This window comes from Acanthaster planci, linkage group LG14, assembly GCF_054643075.1.
Source record: "Acanthaster planci isolate LZ-2023a linkage group LG14, COTS_SCS, whole genome shotgun sequence".
NCBI lineage: Eukaryota > Metazoa > Echinodermata > Asteroidea > Valvatida > Acanthasteridae > Acanthaster > Acanthaster planci.
The window spans coordinates 2373289-2398466 of record NC_141790.1 but is presented as its reverse complement, the minus strand read 5'-3'; the positions used below and the strand labels follow the sequence as shown (position 1 = coordinate 2398466).

General features: G+C 38.9%; 2 protein-coding genes across 7 annotated transcripts in view; both read right to left on the bottom strand.

Annotated features, from left to right (window-relative positions):
• Positions 1-2291: 2291 nt before the first annotated feature.
• On the bottom strand, positions 2292-14035 carry LOC110986026 (alkaline ceramidase 3-like). Of its 4 annotated transcripts, none has more exons than XR_015427725.1 (10): positions 13637-14035; positions 12952-13062; positions 11200-11252; positions 10303-10355; positions 9265-9382; positions 8855-8958; positions 8202-8309; positions 7357-7461; positions 6380-6508; positions 2292-5283 (listed from the first exon to the last, which is right to left on the bottom strand). XR_015427725.1 is itself a non-coding variant. In XM_087146049.1 (10 exons), the coding sequence occupies exons 1-10, from the start codon at positions 13758-13760 to the stop codon at positions 5224-5226; spliced, it is 882 nt and encodes a 293-aa protein (XP_087002175.1). In that variant the 5' UTR covers positions 13761-14035; the 3' UTR covers positions 2292-5223. The 4 variants fall into 4 exon arrangements, 3 of the variants coding, with proteins under 3 accessions (XP_087002175.1, XP_022103299.2, XP_087002176.1); XM_087146049.1 differs by lacking the exon at positions 6380-6508 and adding an exon at positions 6243-6288; XM_022247607.2 differs by lacking the exon at positions 6380-6508 and adding an exon at positions 6243-6288 and having other exon boundaries at positions 8909-8958.
• Positions 14036-14228: 193 nt separating this feature from the next.
• The window catches only part of LOC110986000 (alkaline ceramidase 3-like), a 16365-nt gene continuing 5415 nt past the window's right edge, over positions 14229-25178 (bottom strand). For 2 of the 3 annotated variants that reach the window (XM_022247564.2, XM_087145634.1), the window contains exons 5-11: positions 24980-25032; positions 23937-24054; positions 23225-23286; positions 21729-21830; positions 20047-20151; positions 19302-19347; positions 14229-18649 (exon numbers count right to left, since the gene is read on the bottom strand). In XM_022247564.2, the coding sequence (XP_022103256.1) occupies positions 18593-18649; positions 19302-19347; positions 20047-20151; positions 21729-21830; positions 23225-23286; positions 23937-24054; positions 24980-25032 (543 nt within the window). In that variant the 3' untranslated portion in view covers positions 14229-18592. The remainder of the gene's footprint in view (positions 18650-19301; positions 19348-20046; positions 20152-21728; positions 21831-23224; positions 23287-23936; positions 24055-24979; positions 25033-25178) is intronic. The other variant, XM_087145635.1, reaches the window with a different exon arrangement.

Here is a 25178-nt window from a genome sequence, read left to right as displayed (position 1 = left end):
ACATAGACAGCAATAATAAATCCCCACATTTCGCAATTATTTTAAAACTACTCACAACTCTCACAGGTGTCCAGGCTGCACAGAAACACGATGATTGACATGTCCCCTTTAATTTTCCTTTCAATTTTCGGGGGGTTGACAATGAATTTTTGAGAAATTTTCACAAGAAGCAGACCACCCCTAAAATGAAGAAATGTCCCTGCCCAGAAAAGTAGCCGTTTTGAAAAACCATCCCTTCGCAAAACGGCCAAATAGTGCCACTTTCGGACCCGACTGCATCCAAATTGTTCAGAATTTGAAGCCCATAGTCCGGGCCAGAGGTTCAGTGCCATATTTCTCCAATTCCTCGATTTCATGGCTCTCAGGACTCTCTAATGTAGAATATTTTGAGTGATGATAACTTTTATTCATGAGCTCGGCGGACATATTTTGGCCTTCTTGCAAGGGTGCACCCTTGTGCGGTTGGGGCAAAGATTCGGCGCAGACAGTTTGCATAAATTAATGACAGTTTCGGTCACCTGTTTCTGATCTTGCCTTTGCAGGTTTGTCAAAATTGTACTGCACTTTATGCAAGGCGGTGGTAGGTGCATTAGCACAACTTGTAGCAATGGCGGTGAGACCAGAATGTGATTGGGCCAGACCCAAGAGATGCAACTTGACGTACTGTTGTCTGTAAAGAAACTGGTCTTAAATCAGTTCTGAGCAGAAATAGGATAGTTAGTACAGGGGCGGATTTCCAGGATTTTCGGAAGGGGGACACGCAAACTCAGCGGGTTGCACTGGATCGGAGTAAAACTTTTCCCACAGGCGTGGCAGTTAGTGTATCGCGTGCGCCCCCCCCCCATCCGCCAGTGCAGAAGACAATTTCACATGCTATCAGAAATACCAACATTGACGCCGTTAGAGATGCAAGCTGCATCTCCTAATCCGACAGGGGGCCTATGTATAGGATACGGACGTTCGCCTCGTGCCATGGAACAAGACTGGAGAAGCGTCGTCTCTAGATTCACACACAATGCAAGGTCTTACTCTCAGGGGGGGGCTTGTATACCTGGGCCTACAACTTTCTTCCGTGACTTTTTTTCAACGGGAGCCAGCCATAGGCCTACGTGGATTGTGTAATTCCCAGGCTCCAGCTTAGTTTCGCCTGTTACAAGTGCACTTGGTGAATCTATTTTCTTCATTTGCTTTCAACTCAAATAATAATGACAATTATCATTATTCAAAATATTTTATTAGTCTTCTTTCAGGGAATTAAGAGCGTGTGTGCGATGAACTATAGGGTGAAAATTCGTCAATCCTGCCTGCAATTAGACTTAATTAAGTACGATTGAAGTAAAGGAGAAGTAAAGGAGTGGAGAGTTTATTCTCAACGATGGATATTGAATACAAAACAATTTGCATTTTATTGATCAATTTTGTAAATTATTTTTTATGATGGCCGCAAATGATATCTTGGGAATCTTTCATTTCTACACAAGAAGTGAGGAATACTTGGAATATAATGCAGAGGCTTTCCCGCAATGTTTCCGTTCAAATTTATAAACGTTCAACTGAAAATTCGTCACCAAAATTTGTGACCTATGTCCAATGTTTAATTTCGTCTTTGGTCACTCATTTTTGCACTTTGTTGCAAAAATTCAAACGTTTAAAACTAATATACTTTTTCGTAGAATACAATTCGACTGTCTGACGACAGATGAAATAGCATTGTCATTTGCAATCAACGTGGGACCTGATGATGTCAACCTCAGGGTTCATGTTCCTGCATGCGTTGTAGCAAAAATTTCAAAAAACTTTGGACGACTAACTGTCTCACTTGAACGAGTTATGATCTCGTTTAAAAAAACCCAGTGGATTATTTTTCCTGAAGAAAAAAAAACACGAATAGAAAGAGCCGGCAAAAGTAATTGGAATGGACAAACTGCCTGAGCAATTTTATACAAAAGCATTAAACGTATCCGATTCGCTGCCAACGTAGAAAAATAATTCGGAAACAACGATCTCGTTTGAACGACTTACTTTGTCTCACTTGAACGAGTTATTATCTTCTTTAAATGTTTTATTATCTCGTTTGAATGACTCATCATCTGGTTTAAACTAGATAAGTCATTTAAACTAGTTAAACTGTTAACGTTGACAGGGATTTCTGTAGGAAAAAAATGAACTTTGAAAAAATATACTTCCCTTTTGCAAAATGTATATTTGATGGCACAACAGGGCTTTCGTAATTTTACAAAAAAAAAATGAATCCGTGTCTTCTTCAAACATGTACAAAACAAAATACAAACTTGTAAAATGATGCCATTTATTGCCAATAACCGTTATTTACGAAGAATGAAGCCATATACTCATTCATCTCTAAAACAAGCTGATAGTAATGGTGCGCTTTACCAAACCATTCATTTTACACTACTCACGCACCTGTGGGGCAAGCATTACATGACTGACAAATCAAAAGCAAGCACAGATTACATTGAATTATATGAATTTTTAGCACAGCTAAGATACAATATTTTACCGGTAACTTTTTAAAATTGCTTTGAACATCTTTTGTCTATTTCCAACATAAACTTACACTAAAAAAGGTTCAAGGTATAAAAAACCCTTTTTTTGCATTGGAAGATAAACTTAAAAATTCTACTAAAGATGGCCAGGATTATTGTGCAATCAATATTGTGTCAATAAGTTAACACATATAAGCATAAGCATGCACAAAGATCATGTGAATTGATGAACTGGCTATGACAAAACCTGCACAAAGTAATGAAGTGAAACAAGAAGTTTTAAGTTCATAATTAGAAATTGTTTATCTCTGAACTTTCGTCCAATGGTCAATCTATTTCGGTGGCATATTTGGTTGAAATATGGTGATGACTTTCAGTAGACCTGGAACTGATAGGCTGCAAGTTAAGAACATAAAATTTAAAAATACGCATGACACTTTCATGCTTTCATGTCTCAATGTATTTCATGTGCTCCTATTTCGATTATTGTAGAGAAAAAATGGACGCAACGTCAAGGAATTTAAACCTTACTAAAATGTGAAACTGTTGCCTCATTTGATACAGTCAGATTACGTAATGTTTCACAGGTTTTGTTATGATTGACAAACAAAATTCAATTCAATCTGTCTAAGAATAAATAAATGCCCCCAAATTACCCTGACCCTAAGGGTTCACCATAATCCAAATACAGAATTCATAAAAATACAGAAATGTTTCGGTTAACTATGTGCATATGCAAACACACTTTCCGTCTTATGCATAGTTGTATAAAAAGTTGCACCCTTTTTCAATTCCATAAAGTTCAAACATGATTTGTGAAGTGTGTTTAAAGTATACCTGAACACAGTATTTTTACAACCACAAACATTTACACAGCAATCTCCTTATTTCTAAGAGAAGTCTGATACTAAACACTAAAAATCAATTCACACTTACCCTGTATACATACAAAATTTCATCTCTGGTCAGAGACGTCATAAACTGTGTTATTTTATGATTCAATGTGCATGATTTAATAATGAGAAATTTATCCATCACCCACCATATTGTAAGTACATGAATTTATAATTTAAAGAACTCTTTCCTATGCTTCACAGCAAAGCAAGGCACATTTGATAAAAAAGTAGATAAATAGATTCTGTTCCCCTTCAAACCACTATTAAAATACGAAGTAAAAATTTAGAATACAAATCATCATAGACCTGAGTATGTTTGCATTGGTATTTCGCAAGAACAGTTGTGAATACCCGGAAAAGAAAAAAGTACTTTTCAAGGCACACAACTTGTCAAAATACAGTTAGAAACATCACAAAAGAATGCTGCTATAGCCTACTGATGTGCTTATCATAATGTTGAATTTCAGTGAAAGACTTTTTCCTCCCTTTTAAATAATTCCATTAAAAACCATCAACTCCTTTTTTGGCACCTCTTTCTCACAAAAAGTATGTCTTAATAAAATTGTTTATCTTAGCCCCACATATAAATGTGGGTCTACTTTTATATATCCTACGAGACATCAGCGCCGAGATTGCTCGGCACGAAATGCTCGGATGCACATACTAAAGACTACATATGTGCAAATTCTGTCTTAGGAGGACCACAAAACAATTTAGTAGTACAAATTAAAATGCAATTTTGTGCACAAAATGATATCACTGCATTCATATTCACTTTTCTGAACGGAATACAGCATTCAAGCTAAAATAGACATATTTTCCCCTATTTTTATTTCTAACTTTACATTTTCTTACAAACTTCTTTCCCAAAAAGAGTTTAAGGGTTCTGCCATGAAAATATAGTTGGTAGGAAAACAAAAAGCTTAAAATTTTGGGGCTTCAGTTAATTTTAAGGTACGAGATTCAAATCTCAGAGAGGAATTTTAAAGGTTTTACCATGATGCTGAAAACTAGGGGGTTGTGTTTAATCCAAAACAAAGCACGGAAAATGAAACCAACTGCACCCATGAATTAATTTCAAGGGAAATAATTTCATTCAACATGCATACATTTCAAATATATTAATAGAGTTAAAATACACTTCTCAATGGTCTGTTAAAACTGCTGAAGAAAACTGGTAACAGTGACAACTGCCTCAAACTCTGCCAAAAGCAACCCTCACTTGTAACCTATTTCCAAAGGCAAAATTATTTAAGATAAAGACTTGCTCAAAAATGAGACCTGAATAAAAACATGTAAACCATCTAACAAAACAGTGCATACCATTATAACACTGAAATCACATGCATTACTTTGTGCCAATCTGTAATGTATACACTACTTGAACATCTGATGAGAACACACCATCGTCTTTGTAACAAGTTGCTGATTTATACACTATCTTACTACCTTGCATCCGAAGCTGTTGTCTAGGGGCTAAGTCTAGGTCTCCACTCCCATTGGAGATGTGCAGACGAAAGACCTGGTCGTAGCTTTGGGAAGCCCATTTCAGTCATGGCCTTACCCTCTCATATCTATCTACCCATAATAAGTACCAACTTTAAATACCTTGGGCCATTTTCAGGGCACACACAGTTACCACATGGCAAGCAACACACAAAACCAGGCCTGTAAAAAGTACTTTGGACAAGCTATAGACATTTGCCATCTCCAGTTTGGTGGAGGGGGGAATTAACCCACGGCCTTCTGGTATACCCGGTAAGTTGAAAATGCCAGCAGTGGAAATCCATTGGATTTCGAGAGTACATGGACAACTTGGTTTAGTGGATGCGGCCATTTTCTGTTGCATCCAGTGCAACGAGAGGAAGACATCCCACCATCTGTAAAAAGAAATTGGCAAAAAATTGAAATGAGAAGGAGAACATAATGCTTTCTGTACGTTTTTTTTGGGGGGGAGGAGGGTAATTTATTTCTGCCTGTGCTTTCATTCAGGCCCATCTTTACGGGCCTGGCCGTTAAGCTCCCCCCTCCCCCACTCGGCCAAAAACCGGCAGGCACACCAAAATTATCTGTAGTTCTTACAAAGTAACCCTTCCCACCCCCCACCCCCATGGTACTGCCCTCCCCCCATGCTGGCAGCAGGGCTATAAAAACGGTTTTTCTTGTTCAGTAATTAAAATCAAGATAGCCCCATCACTATCACTAAGTCCATTACATATAACTACCTGTGCATTGTCACTGGGGCAAATCTCACATTTGCCCTATAGACTTGACTATCTCTACAAAAGCTAATTAAAGCACACACTTATTCATTGCACTACTGCTCAATGAGCAGTGCAAGAATCCATAATAATGCGTGACTAGCTGCAATAAGTGGACACTTTCACTAGTATTGCCGGCATTATTTGGGTCTGACTCCAGGTCTCCTCCAAGACTCAATAAGAAATCTCTACACAAAGACATATACAGCCACTGTAGTATTTCATCAAGAAGAGCCTTTATAGTCATTTTGTTTGGATGTAGTACATGCAATAAAGTATTTAAATTAACCCTTCTAGGCAAAGTCGACTCAAAACTAATGAGCAGACAACATGCATTGTTGCAGCTTGACAAGCAATTTTGTCTGTGTGCCAAAGATACAAAGAAAGATTGAATATGCATGCACATGCTATGTATACAATGTACTGTATGCACTGCAGTGTCCTATGCAATGTGACGCATTAGTTGTGATCACTTTGTGCCATTGCTTCCTTCAACTCTTCAAATCTGTATACAGTTTTACAAACAGTGCATGCATGATCTTAGTTTTTTTGGAAAGCACCAAGAAAAACACTCTTACCCAGATTCTGGGGTTTCGTTTCAGGAACATGTAACGAGAGTGGCAGCTACGGACAATAAAAGAAAAAAAAAGAACATGCAGCAAATGAAAAATAACAAGACATGCAGTAGCAGGCCGTACTGCCAATACGATTTTACCTGTCATGGCAAACAGCAGGCACAAAACCCACACAATATTGTGGCCAATACTGGTAAGCGCAGAGTCACTGAGAAACATTGTGTGGGAGGAACTTGCTCCATAAATGAAGAGACCATGCACTGCTAGGGCTGCACGACAAATGTTGGCAATGGAATTAAAATTTCATTCCAGAAACATGGCTGGACTTGTGACATGACAGCTGACTGATATTACTTATGCCTCCTAGTGCAGACTGAATCTTCATAATACATTCATTTCACCCACTGCTCTAATAAGGGAAATGCTTAAAGGTTATCTCTGATTTTGTAGACTGTCAATGCATTGCATGAAGACCAACTGACAATTTTCTTAAAGTTCTGCCGTTCTTTCATAGCAGCGATTAACCGGGCCCAACAATGCAGGCTGTACACAGAAAATGGAAGCTCTTCAATTTTATGGACCCATAGCTTGGGTTGGAACAGAATAAGGACAAACATTGTCTAACATTTTGAAATGGCTGCCAATGTTTGCAGAAAGATCATCTGTGGCTGGCAGTTTTGCACTTTTGTCCCAATCAAGCGGAAACAGGGATTTTGTTTGGAAGCAGAGTTTGCTATTAGTCTTTTAATGATAGAGTTATTATTCTATCACACTGTTTTCCAGCCACTAGTAGTGAAACATTAAACCTGTTAATGCGACCTGTTCTTGCAGCACCCGGACAACACATAGCACAAAAATGTTTACAAATGAAAGTTAAATACATTCAAGGATGATAAGGTCTAACCCTTCCCCTGAGATTATGAGGGGCAAATGAAAAGAATCAATTTAATGTCTTTGAATTAATTGGAGAACTCTAAATTCAAAAGTTTCAATTGGACTTTTAGTTATTTTAATTGTCTGGCTTTGTGAGGACAGGTCAAAAATGGGCTCACGATGCCAACACACAAATACAGTGAAGAAATGCTTGGTGTGGTCTGTGGTACACTTTGGCACTTACCACGCAACAAACAGACAGTGGGTCCCAAGGGACGATAGGGTGTGCCACCAAGCATGGAACTGTAGGACCACACCGACTGGGGTGGGTAGAAAAGCCCTGATCGACCTGAATATGAAGTTGGAGGGGTGATATTAACAAGTATCAGTTTTGGACAGGATGGATATAAGAAAATGTTAGTCATCAGGGCCAGATTATCCACTAGGTACTGCAGACAGCTGTAGCATCCTAGCTAGGTTACACAAAAAGTTTTTGAAAGTCTAAGAAAAATACCACTGTGCATCTTAAAATGCACATAGTTATTGTTTTTCAAGCTAAATAACTTTTCTCTTTGAACTGTATTTGCATCAGCACTTCACTACCTCAGTGATGACATTCATGGGTGAAGTAGGGTTTCAGAACACTAATGTTTAGGGCCTGAGGTTAATCTGGCCCTGACTGACGTACCAATTTTTTTTTCTTCTTCTGGAGAGTGAATGGATCCTTCGGCATTGCAATAGAATTTCATACATGCATCTATTAGTACATGTGGCACTAATAGTATCTTTGGACATTTGACAAGTATCTTTCGTGGAAAAATTGTTAACTATGCATATATTACTTGAACCTATCTGAACTATTGTACTCATGACTGCAGGGCAGCCTCGTATTACTGAACAAAATAAGAAATAATTTCAATTTACATACAAAATTAAAGAACTTGCTGTGGGTCTACTGTAAAGTCTCTGAAAATAAAGAACAAGGAGTTTTCTTTTTAAAAATCCCAGTGATTGAAGAATACTTTGCTTCAATTCTTCTTAAATGGCTATACATTTTGAAAATGTTTACACTCTATTAATGTACATTACCTCAAGTGTAAGCAGAATGCAGTGTCAGTGAGCCACAACACAAATCCAACGGAATATAGCACCAATGAAAAAAACAGCAGCCTGAGTGTCCCTGAATAGGAATATTTCCTGGGGATAAAAAAATGATGATGGATGATTACTTTGTATAAGGGTACTCAATGCAAAGTTGAGTCTTGTTTTAGAATTAGCCAACACAACCAGACCTACGTGTAGCCAAAATATTTCTTGTATGGTACCGGTGTCCGAAAAAAGAGAGCCAGCGAGTCCCATATTTTAATTTACAGGAAGTTTAAATACTCTACTTGTTGAAAATTTTCAAGTGCAAATTTGTGCTTTTGTCACACATCTTGAGAAACACTTGTACAAACTAACATCATCAGTCTTTTAATTTTTCTGTCACTATGTGTCCTCAAAATAAATACTAGCAGCTAAATATTTGGTGACAAACAAGATACACATCATATGCCTCAGCTAATTTGAAATCTGATCAGTTGCTCTGAAGGATTTTGTATTACACTTGAATTCTAGAATTTCTTTGGAGGGTTGAGTTTTCCCAGCACAAGCTAGGAGTCAGGTGAAAAGGCATGAGCCATAAAACATGCACACAATTTCCACCAAGAAAAGCCCCTTTTTACCCTTTGAAAATTTATCACCTTGCAAGTAGATGAGCACGTGTGTAACATACTTGAACATACTTGATTCTATACCTTTGGATGCCTCTAAGCATTACAGTAATGACTTGTAGACTAAAGGCAACCTGAAAATAGATCAAGATACCAGGAAGGTATGAATTACGATTTGACCTGTTCCAAAATAAATGTGCACAGTTACAATCATATATTGATTAATACATAATGCCAACGTGAAAACAGTGGAGTCCAAATTTGTATTCAACAGGCCTCTAAGGCCGACAATTTTTAAAGTAGTTTGGCACAGTGCCTACATCAAAATCACACTTATTATAGCCAGTCCAAAAGATAGGTGGATGGGTTAGAGATCATGAGACTTTGGTCGGATGATCCTGGCTGTCACACTACACAGTTTTCAAATAATTTCAACATACCTGATGGAAAACAGGCTCTTTTGTTAGAAGATAAATAAGTGTGACACACAGGGCATAAAGCAGCAGAAATGCCACCAGTGGAAGACTGTTGCTGTTGGGCTTTGAGTCATGGCTGAAACTGTGGCAATGATTTGAAAAACAGAAAATTTGTAAGTATGCATGTATTCGGCACTTTCTGATCATTAAATCCACACAGATTTTGTGTTCCTCTGGAGTGAAAGTGCAACGTGTACATGTAAGAGATTTGTGCACATTCTGCTCAAAATTAGCAATATATTGTAGCCTGTCCTACGGATCAGCGTTCGACGCTAGTATAGATTCACACACAGCCGCAACTCGCTGTTCTGGTCACGAAATCTCTGTTTTATTGCTGTAGCGTCCACAACAATGTGTTCTTCAGACAAGCTCTAAACATGGCGCCCGTCGGCAGGGACTGCACAGGCGCGAGGCGGGAAAACCCCGGGCCGTTCGCATACCAGCGGGGGCAGCCAGCCAACTCCATGCGGGTCCGAGCTGGCACCCCCACCGGCCGGACCCACCGGCGCTACAATATCCATGCCTTTCGTTAGTTGCAGGTATGATTCGTGCATGCTCCACAATTTATCAAAATGTAAAAATACATTAACTTTCTAAGGTTTTTTGCTCAAAGTGATATGGTGTACAAACAGTAGGTACAATTTCTAACCAACATATATATTCATCCAAACACATGCAGTTACCAGTCAGCCAGTTTGGTACAGCGAGGTCAGTCAGGATAAAACACCTGATGTCAGGCCATGCAGCTCAAACACTTTGTGTGAGTTTGCACGAAAGGGCTATAATCCTGCATGCAATCTTATTATCCCAAATGACCTGTACAATGCACTAATTCAATTTGTGGATACAATGCAGAACACCAAGTCCGCTTGCTGAGAAGGAAGATGTATACAGCTGTGCTGGCCCAAGAAACAGACCAGTAGTACTTTCAATTTGTTATTCTAAAAGTGCTGTCTTTGGTTTTTATCAACAGAAATTTAAACTATTGATGAATTAACTCACAATAAATACACCAACACACACCCTCCCCAGATCATAGACAACTCGTCCATCAGCTGCAAAATAAAAGTAAAAATATGGGCTATTAAACATTCATGTACCGTACACTTGAACCTCATCGGTAAGAGGTCCTTAAAATGAAAACAATAATGAAAAAAGGATTGGGACCTAAACATTTCCTTGTTATAAGCAGAAGGCTGTATTAACAGTGGCCTTATATTGTGGTTACAGTGAAACCTCGTTAATATATTAATGAGGTTTGACTGTAACCAAAATAGGCTACTTTTTCTTCAAATCCACCTGTTTGATTCAGCAGCCACTTTTGTCCTTCGTAAATTGGTATGACTGAAAATATTTACATTTATAGTTATTTGCTACATGGATGCTGTTGTGATAAGCTGTGTTTAAAATTTATGCAAATTTTACTTGCTACTTCAAGAAGCTTGAAATGGGCTTTTAAACCTGAAAACTGGCATTGCTGCTGGTGGCACTGATGTTGCTAGGATTTTACTAGTGGGAGGGGCACAAAGGGGGCACCAGCTCGCATCTTATCTGGGGGGGGGGGCAAAATGTTGTTAGCCTTGTTTAATTTTGTTAGCCTTGTTCACTATCCATTCATCCATTTTATTTTGTGAGGGGGCACCTTAAGGGGGGGCACTGGGAATTTGTGGGAGGCATGCAACCCTTCCGCCCTATGCCACTGGCCAGTAGTATAGTCAAAGAGTGAAAAATAAAAATTGGTGGTCATCATCAACTGGAAGGGAAATGACAGCACCTGCCAATTTCTACTGTCTCACGAGAATAAGCACATTTATCCTAAATATGAACAATCTCAACAATTTTTCTATGGTTAGAGTTGCTCGCTTTGGATTGTTTCCCATCCACCATGCATTTTCTTACCTGTGTTTCATACAGCAGAGTCATATGGAAGGCCAAGGAGCTTATGCCTACGGCTATACATAGAGAAAATGAAACAAAGACACTTCAAGGAATTTTTGTGATGGGAAATATTTTGGGATTTGATCTTTATGGAACTAGGTCATTTATTACTGTTTAATTGGTCGACTGCAGAAAACAGAAACTCAATGTACACATACATAATACAGATGTCATAATGTCAAACAAGGAAGTGTTTGCCCGGCTCTGATGTCTAATTTTCACTTTCAGTTACACATGTAAGCCTTCCCCCTCCGTCCTTGCCTGATCCATTGATCACATCATCACCCAAACATCCAAGTCTGACAATTACTAACTAAACTGCTTGAAAATGTCTGTCTTTAAAGCACTAGACATGACTTTTCTCTATTTTTCATCGATCAGTACGGAAATGGATAAATGATCCCAAGGCCCATCCTCCCCCCCCAAAAAAAAAATGCATATTGGGAACATAAATCAGCCCCTTCCCACGTGATCAAACTTTTCTCCCAAATAAGGCAAGACTTTAAGTTGGTGCTCCGATCTGTCAACCTTCCAGATTCAGAACTGGAAAAAAAATGAAAATGTTTATTTTGAGAAGGCTTGGATCCGCCAACCAACAATTTATTGATTCCATCCCCCTCTAAACTTTGTCTTAAAACATCCGAGCACCACGTTATAAAAGATGCTTGCCCAAGTTCAGTACACCTTCCTTTACAGCAAACCACAGGAGTTTTGAGCTGTTTCCAGTAACAAACGCCTCACTGATAGCAATGCAGGTTACTGCACTTTTTAATTGGGACAATTTCATTCTAGTTGTCAAGGTTACACCTCACAGATGGCAATGAACTTTGCCTTTGATGCTAGGTCAACACACTTTTTTTTATTGGGATATACATGACTCTTAGAAAACTGAAACTTGGAAAAAACCTTTGGACATGGACCATTTATAAATGTGAATGATACAGGGCTTTTATTCATACTTGGTGAATTGCACATTTGCAAAACACATACAGGCCTACTGCTTGACAATAAATTTGGCTAGGCTCACATTGGTTGAGTGCTCAACTAAATGTATAATGGAAACTAGAGTTACACTCAGTGTAAAAATCCCAGGGAAGCAGGGGCTCCTATGTACAAGCTTAAGACTGATTAGGTGTGCTTTTACAGGTACATGTATAATCCAGTGCCCAAATTTGTTCTTTCTAGAACAGGCAAACATGATTGCATGTTTGTTATTTTGTTACCATGATAATAAGATGCAGAGATGCCTACAGCAACCTTTCCATTGTTAGTCTAGTTCTCAGTAGATTGTTAGTCTTCCCCATCTGAGGTGGTTACAGGCAAATGTGTTTGAGAATTTACCCAACTTCTTTGTATGATTGCTTGTAAACTGGCAGTAGCCAAGGTGCTTTTCACAGAGTAGGACTTGCTATGGAGCCTGTGTCTTGGATAGGAAAATGAACCCAGCCAACAATACAAGGCAAGTTGCCTCCACTGAGTGGATGTCAGAGAAAAAAAACCCTATACTGTAGAATTCTATCGCCTTGGAGAAAGCTACATAGGGGCCATTTTAACAGAAAAAATAACATTGTATTTTGACGACAAATCTTCAAACCTATTTGATTGGCTATTAAAATGACCTTTTGTTTTCCACAATTATGAATGTTTTTTTTTTTACCTCATCAATTTGAGTTACCATCCTTTCTCATTTCAACAAACAAACCTTCAACATACCTAGGAAGCACCAGCATGCCACAAAGAATCTCTTTTCCACATTCCAGAGTGAAAAGGACAGTAGGGAAATGATGGGAATCCCAATGATAACCACACTACTCAAGGAGTTCCCTGTGGGATACAAAAATGACACTGCCACCTAACTTTATTAGGGGTTATAGGTAGAGTGACGTGCACCAAGATAAAAGAGCTAATTCCCCCCCCCCCAACAAAAAAATTCATCAGAAGAAACACTGGCAAAGTTGAGAGAACAAAAACTAGACGGGTGTTACTGAAGGAAAGTAATTGTGGAAATTTACTACACAGGAAATTTTTAAAAAGTGGGATATCTGCCTGTAAATCACCAGGCATGCAAAAACCCATTTAAGCATCATTCCTTTTTTTTTGTATATCAGTAAGACTGGCTTTTTCTTTAGCTCTAACACATTTAAGCATCATTCATGCATTTTTTTGTATTTCAGTAACACTGAACACTTCAGTCACAAACAAAAAGTCCAAATTTAGTGATCATTTCATCATGATGCTCAGCTCTGTACACCAAATGCACTGAGTCGGACAGCGAACTCTAGGATATAAATAAGCAACATTGATGATTTCTGTTGTTCATGAAGAATCGCGCAAATACGGGTATCACCAAGAAGTCAAGATAAAAGACAGAAAGTATTCAAAATCAATGTAAACTTACACAGTTCTGCAATATAAGGACTCGCCAAGTAGTTTTCTTCGCACCAATCCAGTGTAGAAGTTGGCTGCCCCCACGCACTGGCGAACTCTGCCGCCGACGGTGCCATTTTGGATGCGGAGCGCATTTGATCAAAATTTAGCGCGCTGCAAATACACGAACGTGTAAAACGTACTGTGTAAACAATTGACTGCAGGAGCCAGCATATATTTGGACTTGGACTTACCGAGTCAACCGGGAATTATTTTTAACGCAGCTAGGCCTGTACATTTTTCATTTGATTGTAATTTTTAAGAGGGTAGTAGTGTTCAATTATCGTGTAAAACTGAACGTTGTAGCTATTAGTTTGAATGAGAAACTTAAGTTGACGCACACTATAATCAACCTAGCGTGGTGACTATATATATGATGCAAGTATACGCTAAAGCAGGAAAGGGGCGTGGCTAATCTAGCAAGCGTAATGAAATAAATTCACAGCACAGCTGGAATCATAGAAGAGGCTGCCCATAATTTGCTTTCCCGGATTTTCTCCGCTAGAAAAATAACACAACTTCGCTCTAAGCTTGTAATGAAACACCAGGACAAGACAGTCATGTTAATTTAACATCATTAATCCAGTTTATTGCAAGACATGAAACTGCCACAAATACAACACAGCTGCCTTATAAAAATTCATTAAAAAAGTACAATTACTGCTGGAGGCAAATGCATAATTTCATTCACCGGTTAGGGCATCAGTGTGCATTCACCAACACGAAGTATCTTGAACATACGTGTAGTATATCAATTCTATATGCGGTAGATATGGTATCACATCAAATAAACATATATAACTCAGAAACATATATAACTCAGAAAAGGATATCTCTACTCCCAATACATTGCAAAACTGACATTTGTCGAGCTGTACTTATTTCCGTTGGAAGTCTTCTACTTGTTATGAATAACAGTCAACTGACACATTGAAATATAAAATAGCCCATAAATAAATTGCCTTGGGCTTTTTCTATAATTTCAGGGAAAAAAAGATATCTTTGTTCACTGTACCATTTCATTATTATTTTATGAATACTGTGTCTAAAATTCTGGTGGGATTCAAACAGTGGATTGCAAAGGTGAAAAGCAAGGATAGAAAGCTATGCCAACCTGACTCCCTACAAAGGCATATTACATAATTATACAAAATATGCAAATTTACACAAAACTTCGTATTAGCCAAATAGAAAAAAAATCCTTTTAAAAGAAATTTACTAGAATTGTAGAAATGCATGTACATCAGTCCTATATACCATTAATTTGGTTTTCAACAGTCTTGAAAAAACAGTCATGCAGGAGAGAACCTTCAATTCGGCGCATTGAAAACTTCAACATCAAATACTGAGGGAATCTTTTCATTTATTTTGTTTTTTTGGTTTTTTCCCAGTTGTCTGTTCCGTTGTCTTTGTGGCTTCTCTACATAAAAGCCAGAATATACTTTCAGATGCAGCATGCAGTTTGGGTTCATATGTTCTATTAAAAGTAGACTACATGTGATACAAGAAGTTGAGCAGTGCGCTCAGTGGCTACCAGTCCTGCTCTCACCATTGCACTGGATCATTTGCATATATAAACAAATTTTGGATGCATGTATTAATAATTAATAGTCTGGTGCTTGACCATGCTTTCAATCATCATTTGTGTCTGGTATTCAAAAGAGTCAATTCTTTGTGGCCTTTTTCAAAGATAAAAAGTTAAATTCCCATTCAAGCAATATGCAGCATCACAGTTTTTCATAATTATGATCAAAATGGAGAGAGCGGAATGTTTACCAGTGAAAGTGGATATAGTAAGTCACAACAAATGTGAAACACATAACACAGTGAAATTATAAACACCAAATACATGAGATAAAGCCTTTCCTCGCTGTTGATGCATCGGATCAGAATACAGGAAGAGAGTTTTGCTTTCCAGGGGTTACTACTGGAAGCAAAGCTGGATAAAGTGACTGCTAGAGACAAGGTTGCAGCACACACTCAAAGACGATACATTTGAACAAAACTTTCCGGTAGTTGCATGCACTCAGTGCAAAAACTAAGCACAAACATGCATGCAAGCTGTGAGTTCCCCTCCAAGGACCATCATCATTGCAATGTGAAGACATGCACTCATGTTGGCACTAGATAGAACATGCCCGCATACAATTATGACCGTTGCCATAGTTAAAGCTAAACATTAACACATTCACACACAGGCTGTATTCAAGAGGGAAATGTTCCTAAAACGCATGCATGCTTCAATTCAAAAATACGTACAGCATGCGTCATGTTTGTGACTGTCGCTGTGGCTCCAATGTGTGCCTATATGATGGCATCACCACAACAATGCCCTCTGTTGTCAGCAAAAATGGCAAGGGTACTTCAAGCAGTGAAAAAGGCGTACTTCAAATCTACGCCGAGAAAGAGTGTTTCCTTGCTTTAACAAGTTCAGGAAGGAGAACACTTTAAAAAAAATTACAGCAAAATTCATTTCATGAACCCCTGAGAGATGATGAATTCTCATTCCAATGAGAAAAAGGTGAAAAAATTTCTTCAATCACAATTTTAGATAAAGATACACACATTTACCCTTATTGCATCCAGCCTAAAGAATACATTTATGTACAAACTACAGTACCTTGAACATATTGAAAGCATCTGTTACACAGGAAAGTAAACATAAACATTGAATTTAGACATCTGCCTTTTGGCATCACAATATATACATAATGTACACATGTATTTGCATTGAATGTGCATGCGAATTCTGCATTGATGAACTGACAAAAATTTCAAGGGTGGGTTGAACAAGTTCATTGCATTGATCGGAATGTGTTTGCCTGCAAATTAAGTCATGACCTTGCTTAATCTAAAATTTAACATTATAACAAAACGGGTAGCTTATAAGGTTTCAAGATAAGAATGTTTGGCAAAAGTTTCCACTTCCGGGGAGGGGATGGGGCCTCTTCAGCCAAGCATGCCAAGTATCCCAGTAGCTGTGGCATCATCAGCCCAAACAAACCCAAATCTGGTCCAATCCGACAGCTGATTTTAATGGTTTTAAGGATTTCTGTCTTTTTATATTATTCAGTTACTTGAATAATTACCCACTGATGTGACAGAGTAAAAATATGGTGTCAATAATGCTGAATAATATAAAATGATAACTGGATATACATACTCAGTGAAAAACTAACCTTTTTAAGCAGGTAAAAAGGTCAAACGTTTCTTTAACACAAAAACGTGTACATGTATTAAACATTCCACTTGATTTACCTACTGATGTGACAGTGTAAAAATATGGTGTCAGTAATGCTGAATAATACTGAATAATGATACTAAAGTAATACCTGGATATATATACTCAGTGAAAATAAGAGCCTTCTTTAAGCAGGAAAAAAGGTCAAACGTTTCTTTAACATAAAAACGTGCATCAAACATTCCACACAAAACCTTTAAGAAAAATGTGAGACAAATAAAACTTAGATAAAGATGGGCCAGCCATCTGATTCATTAAAACAATAAATGAAATGGAACGGATATTGGGTTCTAAAAATAATCACAACTTTCCAGGCCTGGTTCCATCACCATTACTTTGAAATTGTTGTATCTGGATTTTGAGTGCCCTATTTATGCATGCACATGTACAGGGAACATGGTAGTACTGGTAAATTAAGACTGAGTCCCCGTAAGTATAAAAATGCCGTAAACTTTGGCGCCCTACAGCAAAGCTTTGCCCCCTTTTGGGGGGAAAGAAACTGATTGCTGGAAAGTGCCCTGCTCAGGAACAAACTTTGTCATGTCCTACCGTATGTCACTTTGCAATGGCACACGACTGAATCCAAATTTGCCAAAATTTCTTCCTCAGGTTCCAAGCAATCTCATGCTCATTCTGACAACATAATGTATGAATGAACCTGGTAAAGTGAGTACTTTTTCTTTAAAGATGGAACAGTTCATCTGTTAATACTATTTGGCTTTAGTTTCTTAACAAATCCAAACTTTGGAAAAATGCTGACTACCCTTATTGATTAACATTCTGCAAGATCTGTTTAAAATGAAAAAATTGAATAGTTGTCAGGCAAATCAGCATGATCACAGCTAATACTAATGAAATAAATGTGATGTGATTAATGACTGATTTTGCAATAAGTTTGTTTGACAATTTTACTCCTTCTTTTTTGATCACCACCCTATCCATGCTATAGTATGTTCCTCTCGTGAGCAGTCGTAAATAATCTCCTTGTATGGAGATGGGTACGCACATACGGTGCACAGTGAAACACCCAGCCAGTGCTTTATAAACTGTTAGAGACCAGTCAAGTGATGGGCTCTGGACCAAACTGCTCCAAGCGGTAACAAAAGACGATGCATTTTTAAATGAAAATGACTGTCCTCTGTACGAAGTCATCGCGGAGGCATGCAAGTTTACGCGCATTTGGTGCAGGGCACGCCTGAATATGCACAACAAATTTATACTGGAATGTATGGTCTTTGCGTGCGCGCCGAACGCCACGCATGCAGGAACCCGGTGGGAAAACTTCTCATCAGCGAGTCTTTCTTTCACTGGTGAGGGTGCACTTCAACTCAAGGTGGATAGGAATGGCTAAACTGTCTTGGGTATCAATATTTACTTAAAATTACATGTGGCACATCAATTCTGCCACACTGTTTTAATTAAAGACACACTTTTCACTTTGAGGGAAAGACGCTTAAAGTGCAGAGAAATCATCAGGATTAAGTACAACAGTGAAACACTTGTGAAAACAATAGTCTTTTTAAATAATGGCATTCAAAATATTAATTGTCATTATGCCAGATACAAGCGAATGCTCACCCCTCTCAGACAGCAGATCATACCACAGAAAGCTCTTTCATTGGCTGTTCATTTCCACTGGACTGTGACCACTTTCATGGTGGGGGTGAATGCTGTCAGCACTGGTTTTTATTTGATGTGTCCATTTTCCTTCCCAATGATGGTGACAAGCGGAAACCAGCCGACCTGCAAGCACATGTATACATACAGAGGAACTGTAAGACAGATCTGGTCCAAAAGGTATAGATTCTGAAAAATGCAAAAATCAGTTTGTAGTTTCCCATGAGCTGAAGGATAAGGCTGTCAAATTTTTACCTTTTTCAAAGACCACAATTTCCAAAACTTATTTTAGAGATCCAAACATTTTACTGAGAAATACATAAATTTACTGTCTTTTCCCAAATTTCCAAATGAAACATGGCTATCTTCTTGTTTCCCAATACTCGACTTGGGCTCCGTCATGGATCGACCAATCAGAATTGAGAATACAAGTTTGCTTGAAGCTAGGTACTTGTACAGGCTTCAACTGTTTTTTTTCACTTCCTGACTTTGAGGTTGTAAGCACAAAAGTCTCATAGTGCCACAAAACATCAAATAAGATGCAAAAGAGCAAAACATTACTGTACTCCAATTTAAGTCAGTTAAATGCTTCAGGCCCGCAATCAGGGATTGATTTCCTACACGAAGCCTGAGACAGAGACAGTGAGTACATGTTTAAACAGCCCTAGTTTCACTACAGAAGTCTGATACCATGCATTCTCATTACCTTTTAAAAACTTTGAGACACAAAATATGGAATTTGAAAATACAACAATAGCCAATGGCAACAAACACCTACCCATTCAGTAGTACGGTGTTTCAAGTAACGCAGACGTGAATGATAACTGCAGGAGTATAAATAATACTATTACATGTAAATGATCAAGTTACACTCTCAATATTTAGCACTGGAATGACTTCCATGCCTCATACACATTATGAGCTGAACTCTCACTGGTAAATTCATTATCTCATGTTAGTTGCTATATTTGCTGTTCACCAGGTGTGCATGCGAGAATCCACAGCTGCGCAAGTCAAATATGCAGATTTAAAGACGAAAGATCTGCCTCAGACTAGAAAGGTACACCACTGAAGCGGGTGATTTGTATTTTACGGTAGAAAGAAATGTTTATGTTACAACAATGAAAAAATTATTATTTGTCTGCAAAAAATACACCATGAGAATGAATTAAAACGGGAAAATAATCACCAACAAATGTGGTCACAGTAGATTTCGTACACATTTCATGTATGTTTTGTGACTCCACGACTTGGGAATACCGTCAATAACTCAGAATCCAAACAACTCAAATTTTATTTATTCTCCATGGTTGGAGTGTTCAGATTTAAACGGCAACCAATGAAAACATGACTGTGCTACTTGCACGTGGTATACGCGTGGTCAGGCCGCGGCTTTTGTTACTGATTTTATCCTTCAAAGTTTGCCGTATAAGCCGCAGAGACATTTTTCAGCATGAGAATCAATATATAAGCCGCGGCTTATATTCCAAAAATTACGGTAAGTTTTCTGCTAAAATGTTCACCTGAACATGAACTGGCAGTGGGCACCCAGCCCGGCAAGGACATGCCACCAGGCATGGAGTTGTAACCCAACATCCAGCGGGGTGGGAACCAATGAACGAGCATGCCTGTCAGGGACAGGAAAGATAAAAAAGGATAAAAGCACCGATATACTCTCCATAGATCAATCCAAACACAGCAGTGTGTTGTAGTTCAGACCTCTTAAGGTCATCATGTGATCGTACAAGACCATCATAAGATCAACACAATCACGACCTCCAGTCTGAATTCAAGTCGCAAGCTATCTTCAGATGAATAGCGGAAAAACATTCCTTTGTCACTGCATGTTCATCCTGTCACTTGTGACTGGTCTTGTGACTAATCTTGTGTCTGATCTTGTGATGGTCTTGACTACAACACCGGAACACAGATCATGACTGTAAAGTGGTATATACCACACTCACATGGTTGCATATTGCACGTTCTTGAAATCCTCTTCTGATAAAATGTAAATACTGAAATTGGTTCATGAAGAGCCATCAATTACACACCAACTGTAAAAGCACAGTCCCACTACACTAACGGCATTTAATTGAGTTTGCTACCAAGTCTCTATGTGTATACATTCACCAAGGAAGAGTCAGTACAAACAACATGTTTCCGCGTGCAAACATACATCTTGTCTTTGTTAAAATGCAATCCACAAATGCCAACCATGGATGGGCATGGATCAGATATTTCTGTCTTTAATTACTCAAGCGCTGAGTGGCAAATCCAACTTCTGGGAACTGCAATCCACAGAGATACACTAGAGGGATCCCAATACGACGCTTTTAGTGTCGATCTGCACACTTCCACGTTTGAAAACGAGGCTGTACGTGTCAGCTTCAATTCTTAATACGATCAGACGATTGAAAGTAAGGAGTCAAGACACAAAATACATAAAGGTATGTTAAATTCAGACTTTTCAGGCTGAGAATTTTGGTGGAAGAGTCTTTCAGGATGACTTGACACGTAAAATCAAAAGGAAAAATAACGGCAATTCACCGCGAACTAACGCATGTGCGATGGTCGTGTCTCTTATGCAGTGGGCGTGGTTTAAACTGAAGTGGCATCACACTTACGAACCCGATACTCCATGTACTGTGTGGACTCAGCGGGCGCACGCGAGGAAGTTCAACACAGAGAGCCTCGGTTTCGATGCAGATATGCGCAGACGGCGCTAATGTGAAATCCCTCTCTTGGGAAAGATCGGCCGAGTATAAAATGTGTTTTAAAGCCAAATTCCGACAGGGAAGTTTGACTGCATTTGATTCATGAGTTAAGTCTGAACAGTGCCCGTTTGTCAACCAAAAGTTCAATTTTGCCCAGTAAACTGTGCATAAATTTATCCTGGGTACCTGGCAAAACTCATCTTACAATTGGCAGTCACTGAATCAAACTTGGTCACAGTTGCAATGCCAATTGAGCAAGTTCAGTATTTCAAAGAGCAAGGTCAGTCGGAAACAAGGGGGGCCCGGGCTGATTTTGGACAAGCACTGTCAAAATATCTCACTGACTCATGGTTTTTAAGCAACTTTCTGCTTAGTGCACAGATTCCCTGAGAAAAACTACAGTTATTTTTTCAACACAAATTCAGGCTGAATTTTCCATTTAAACATCAGTGAGTTCTAATGTATGTACATGCTCAATTTGATTCACGTACCTGAGGTGCATGCAAAGGCCATTATCAAGCAACCACAGGACACCCCCCGAGACAAACAGAAGCACTGATAACAAGAACAGTGCTGGGGAACATTCCATCTTTCTGTCCACGTAAAACAAACACAATCAAAGGAGACAAAAAGAAAAACGTTAGTCAGGCAAGGTAATGGCAATTTGTATATAAAGGTTGGAGAAGGTACATTGTATATTCTAATATACAACATGTACACACAAATCCACTGGTTTTTCACTGTTCAGACACCCCACTGAATGGCAGTAAGCACTGTGTTGGAGTTTGTATGGAGTGACTGTCACGGAGCAGTGGTTTCGCACAAAAACTGTCGCCATGCTTACCGCCATTAGAGGGGGCGACGGCAAGTAACCAGTGATGGTGTTACCATGGTCACCCAAACTGTCTATAAAAATGCTATTATGTCAGTGACACCACATGTTCATGTCTACATGTATATTCTTGAATATTCGGTGAGTGTTTTTGCAAGTTGTAATACCCGATTTGTGGAAGAGGCATATGTAACCAACAATCATGGTTCCCCGCTGCAGTCATGGCTTCTAATTTTAGTCACCGAATTAGCCTTTACAGCTGTGTCCAAATTACTCGGATATGACTTAAAGTAAACACAATTCTAAGGGGCATGCTTGCAGCCAAAACCACTGCACAATTTCAAGCCAAGGCCAAGTAACCAAGACATGGCCTAAGAGTGGAGTGAAAATTACTACAGTGTTGACAGCTCTTCACGTGTGAACAAGCATTGCTGTTGTGGGACCACATTAAGGTCTTTATGGGCAGCAAAGAAAGACTGTAATTGGCGAATTCTGATGGCCCACACAGGACGTTATAAATTACTATCTGGAAAACATTACATGTATTTCTCATGAAAGAAGGATCGTGCCTTTTTTCATGGTTCGCATGCATTTTATCACACGTCTTTAAGGCGTCAGACAAATATATGAAAAAATGTGGGGTTTTACATGCAATACAATATGTACAATTTTCTGTTAATGACATGCAGGTATCACCACTGCACACCAGGGAAGTGGCCGCTAATGAGAAAGCTTCCCAGTTTTCCAGAGGGATATTTGTGAATGCAGACCATAACAGAAACAGAAACAATGAGCAGTTTCCACGGAGGAAATACATGTACATGTAAGGCAAGCGACTCTAAAGCATACATGTACATGCGATCTTCTCTACCAATACTGTTTTAGAGCCCAGACAGAAGGATATGAGATTTAAATATCAGGCTCCTCAACAGGCTCCTGGGTTTTGAAAAGATGTAAAATAAATGCAAAATGACAGGTAGGATTTTTAAATTTTGGGGCGGAGCTTTAGTGGGGGAGGTCGAAAATTTAATAGGGAAAAGAATGGAAGAGACTAGAGAGAAAACTTGAAATGTTGAATGAGATAGAGATATCAGACTGCAAATTACTCAGGATTTCAAAACTACCTAAATTTGCAAGTGGAGTAAAGTAACTTACAGATAGAAGAAACAGTATCCGCCTCTCACCAGGGCTGCTAATACCAACAGTGTGAAAGCCACCTGTACAATGGATCAAAATGGGTCAAAGCTGGGATGCACTTGAGAGATACACAACAGAATCAAGGCTTTCACAGCCAGGTATCCTTTCATTCAGGTCAAGCAAGGACCGCGGGAAGGCTCAAGGCTGCTGATGACTATGGCTTCCCTTATGCAAAACAGGGGGCTTGCTTTTACAAGAAAACAATGTCGCGTAGTGTTCGCACACCACTTGAAGGTACAGATTCATGCATAGCGGGCAAGATCAATTGTTAAGCATAACAGAAAGCCTGTACTTGTTCTTTCATTTTTGATTTTGTTTTACGTTATTTTGTTTTTCAGTGCTCCAAAGCCCACATACTTTGTGCATGTTTTATTCCATATTCGACTTCCAAGTGAAAACCAATTCGTGCTACAGAACTTAAGGAAAGACCGTAGAGACCTGTGTCTTAGGAGAGCGACATTCTAAAGATGTCATTTAGGAATAAATAACAAGCAATTAAAATTTCAGAACTTTAATGTTTAATTAAACATGCAAATAAACCAATCGTGAGTTGTATTTGCATACTGGATTGAATGGGAGCTTGAATATTCAAACAAGAATTGAGTTGACTCAACCTTACAAGCCAAAAACTTATTATTCAAAAACAAATTTTTTCAGACAGTATCCATACCTGATGGAAAACTGGGTTGATGACTAGGACGTAGATACCGGTGATCAGCGTGGCATACAGAACGAGGAACACCACTAGGACATAGTTGCGGCTGTTGGGCTTGGAATTATTCTCAAAGCTGGCAATGAAAGGGGGAAAAAAGGACTTTCAGATTGAGAAATACAATGCCAATGTAGTACAATACTATACAGTGTGGGTCCAGTGAATTGGCGATGACAAGGGGCCCAACTCCGCGGAAAATGTTTTACTGATGTGCATCGCCAAGAGCTTGGATGTTTTCCCTTTCCATGGAAACAGTGGTTAGCTTGCCCAAGAAATGACGGCCTGGAGTGTGTGAGTTCTGGTCCTTGAGAAACCAAGGAAGCTGTTCACATGTTAAAGTAGTGGGGGTACATACATGTATGAGATGGCACTGTTGTCTTGGCCATTTACGCCCCCGGTGTTAAGAGTGCTCATAAGGCCCTACACAGCCAAGGACATACACGTACATGTACCTCCCAATATGCCAAACGTTGTAAACTATTAATGCAGACTAAAACTTTTCGACCATCAGATGATAAGTTAGTAAGACATTGTCTATCCCAGCACAAAAGGGTATATAGGATGTGGTTTAATAGGAGAGTGAACCCATTTGAGGCTGAGAGGCCTGTCAGGAGGATTTGTTTTTGCTGATAGAATGTTTGCTTTGTGGTCTTTAATACACACAAATCATTATGTCTAGGAAGATATTGTTTTCAGAAAGAACAATTGAGGAGACCAACCATCACGGCTAAGATTTTCTTCTGGCAGGGAAAATAGAGAAGACTCACCGTCACGGCTCAGAGGATATTTTTAGAACGAAAATAGAGGAGACTAATCATCACACCAAGGAAGGTATTTTCTAGAAGGAGTACTTGGGAGACAAACCATCAATGCTAAGAGCACATTTTCCGAGGGGAAAATTGAGGAGACAAGCTACCACGCCTAGAAGGATATTTTTAGTGGGGAAAATAGAGGAGATTAGTCATTATTCACGCCAGTAAAGGTGCACAATGTGTACTTACAATAAATACACAAGGACACAAGTACCCCAAATCATTGGGATCTCATCCAAAAGCTGAAAAAGGAAAAAAAAACAGTTTTGAATTTTTTTCTATCAAAAATAAAACTCTAGGCCCTCATCTAGGGCTTCACTCCCCAAAGGGCCCCTGACAGGAATTTTACTTGGGGAAACATTTTGCACAACTTTCTAATCATCTGAAA

Bases quoted from the DNA above. Each gene is read 5' to 3' on its own strand.
- LOC110986026 (XM_087146049.1), bottom strand. From the start codon at position 13,760: ATGCGCTCCGCATCCAAAATGGCACCGTCGGCGGCAGAGTTCGCCAGT. The intron at 10,356-11,199 runs GTAAGAAAATGC...TTTATTTTGCAG, and splicing joins CTCTGCTGTATGAAACACAG to CTGATGGACGAGTTGTCTAT. The intron at 7,462-8,201 runs GTAATGTACATT...CTTCATATTCAG, and splicing joins GCATTCTGCTTACACTTGAG to GTCGATCAGGGCTTTTCTAC.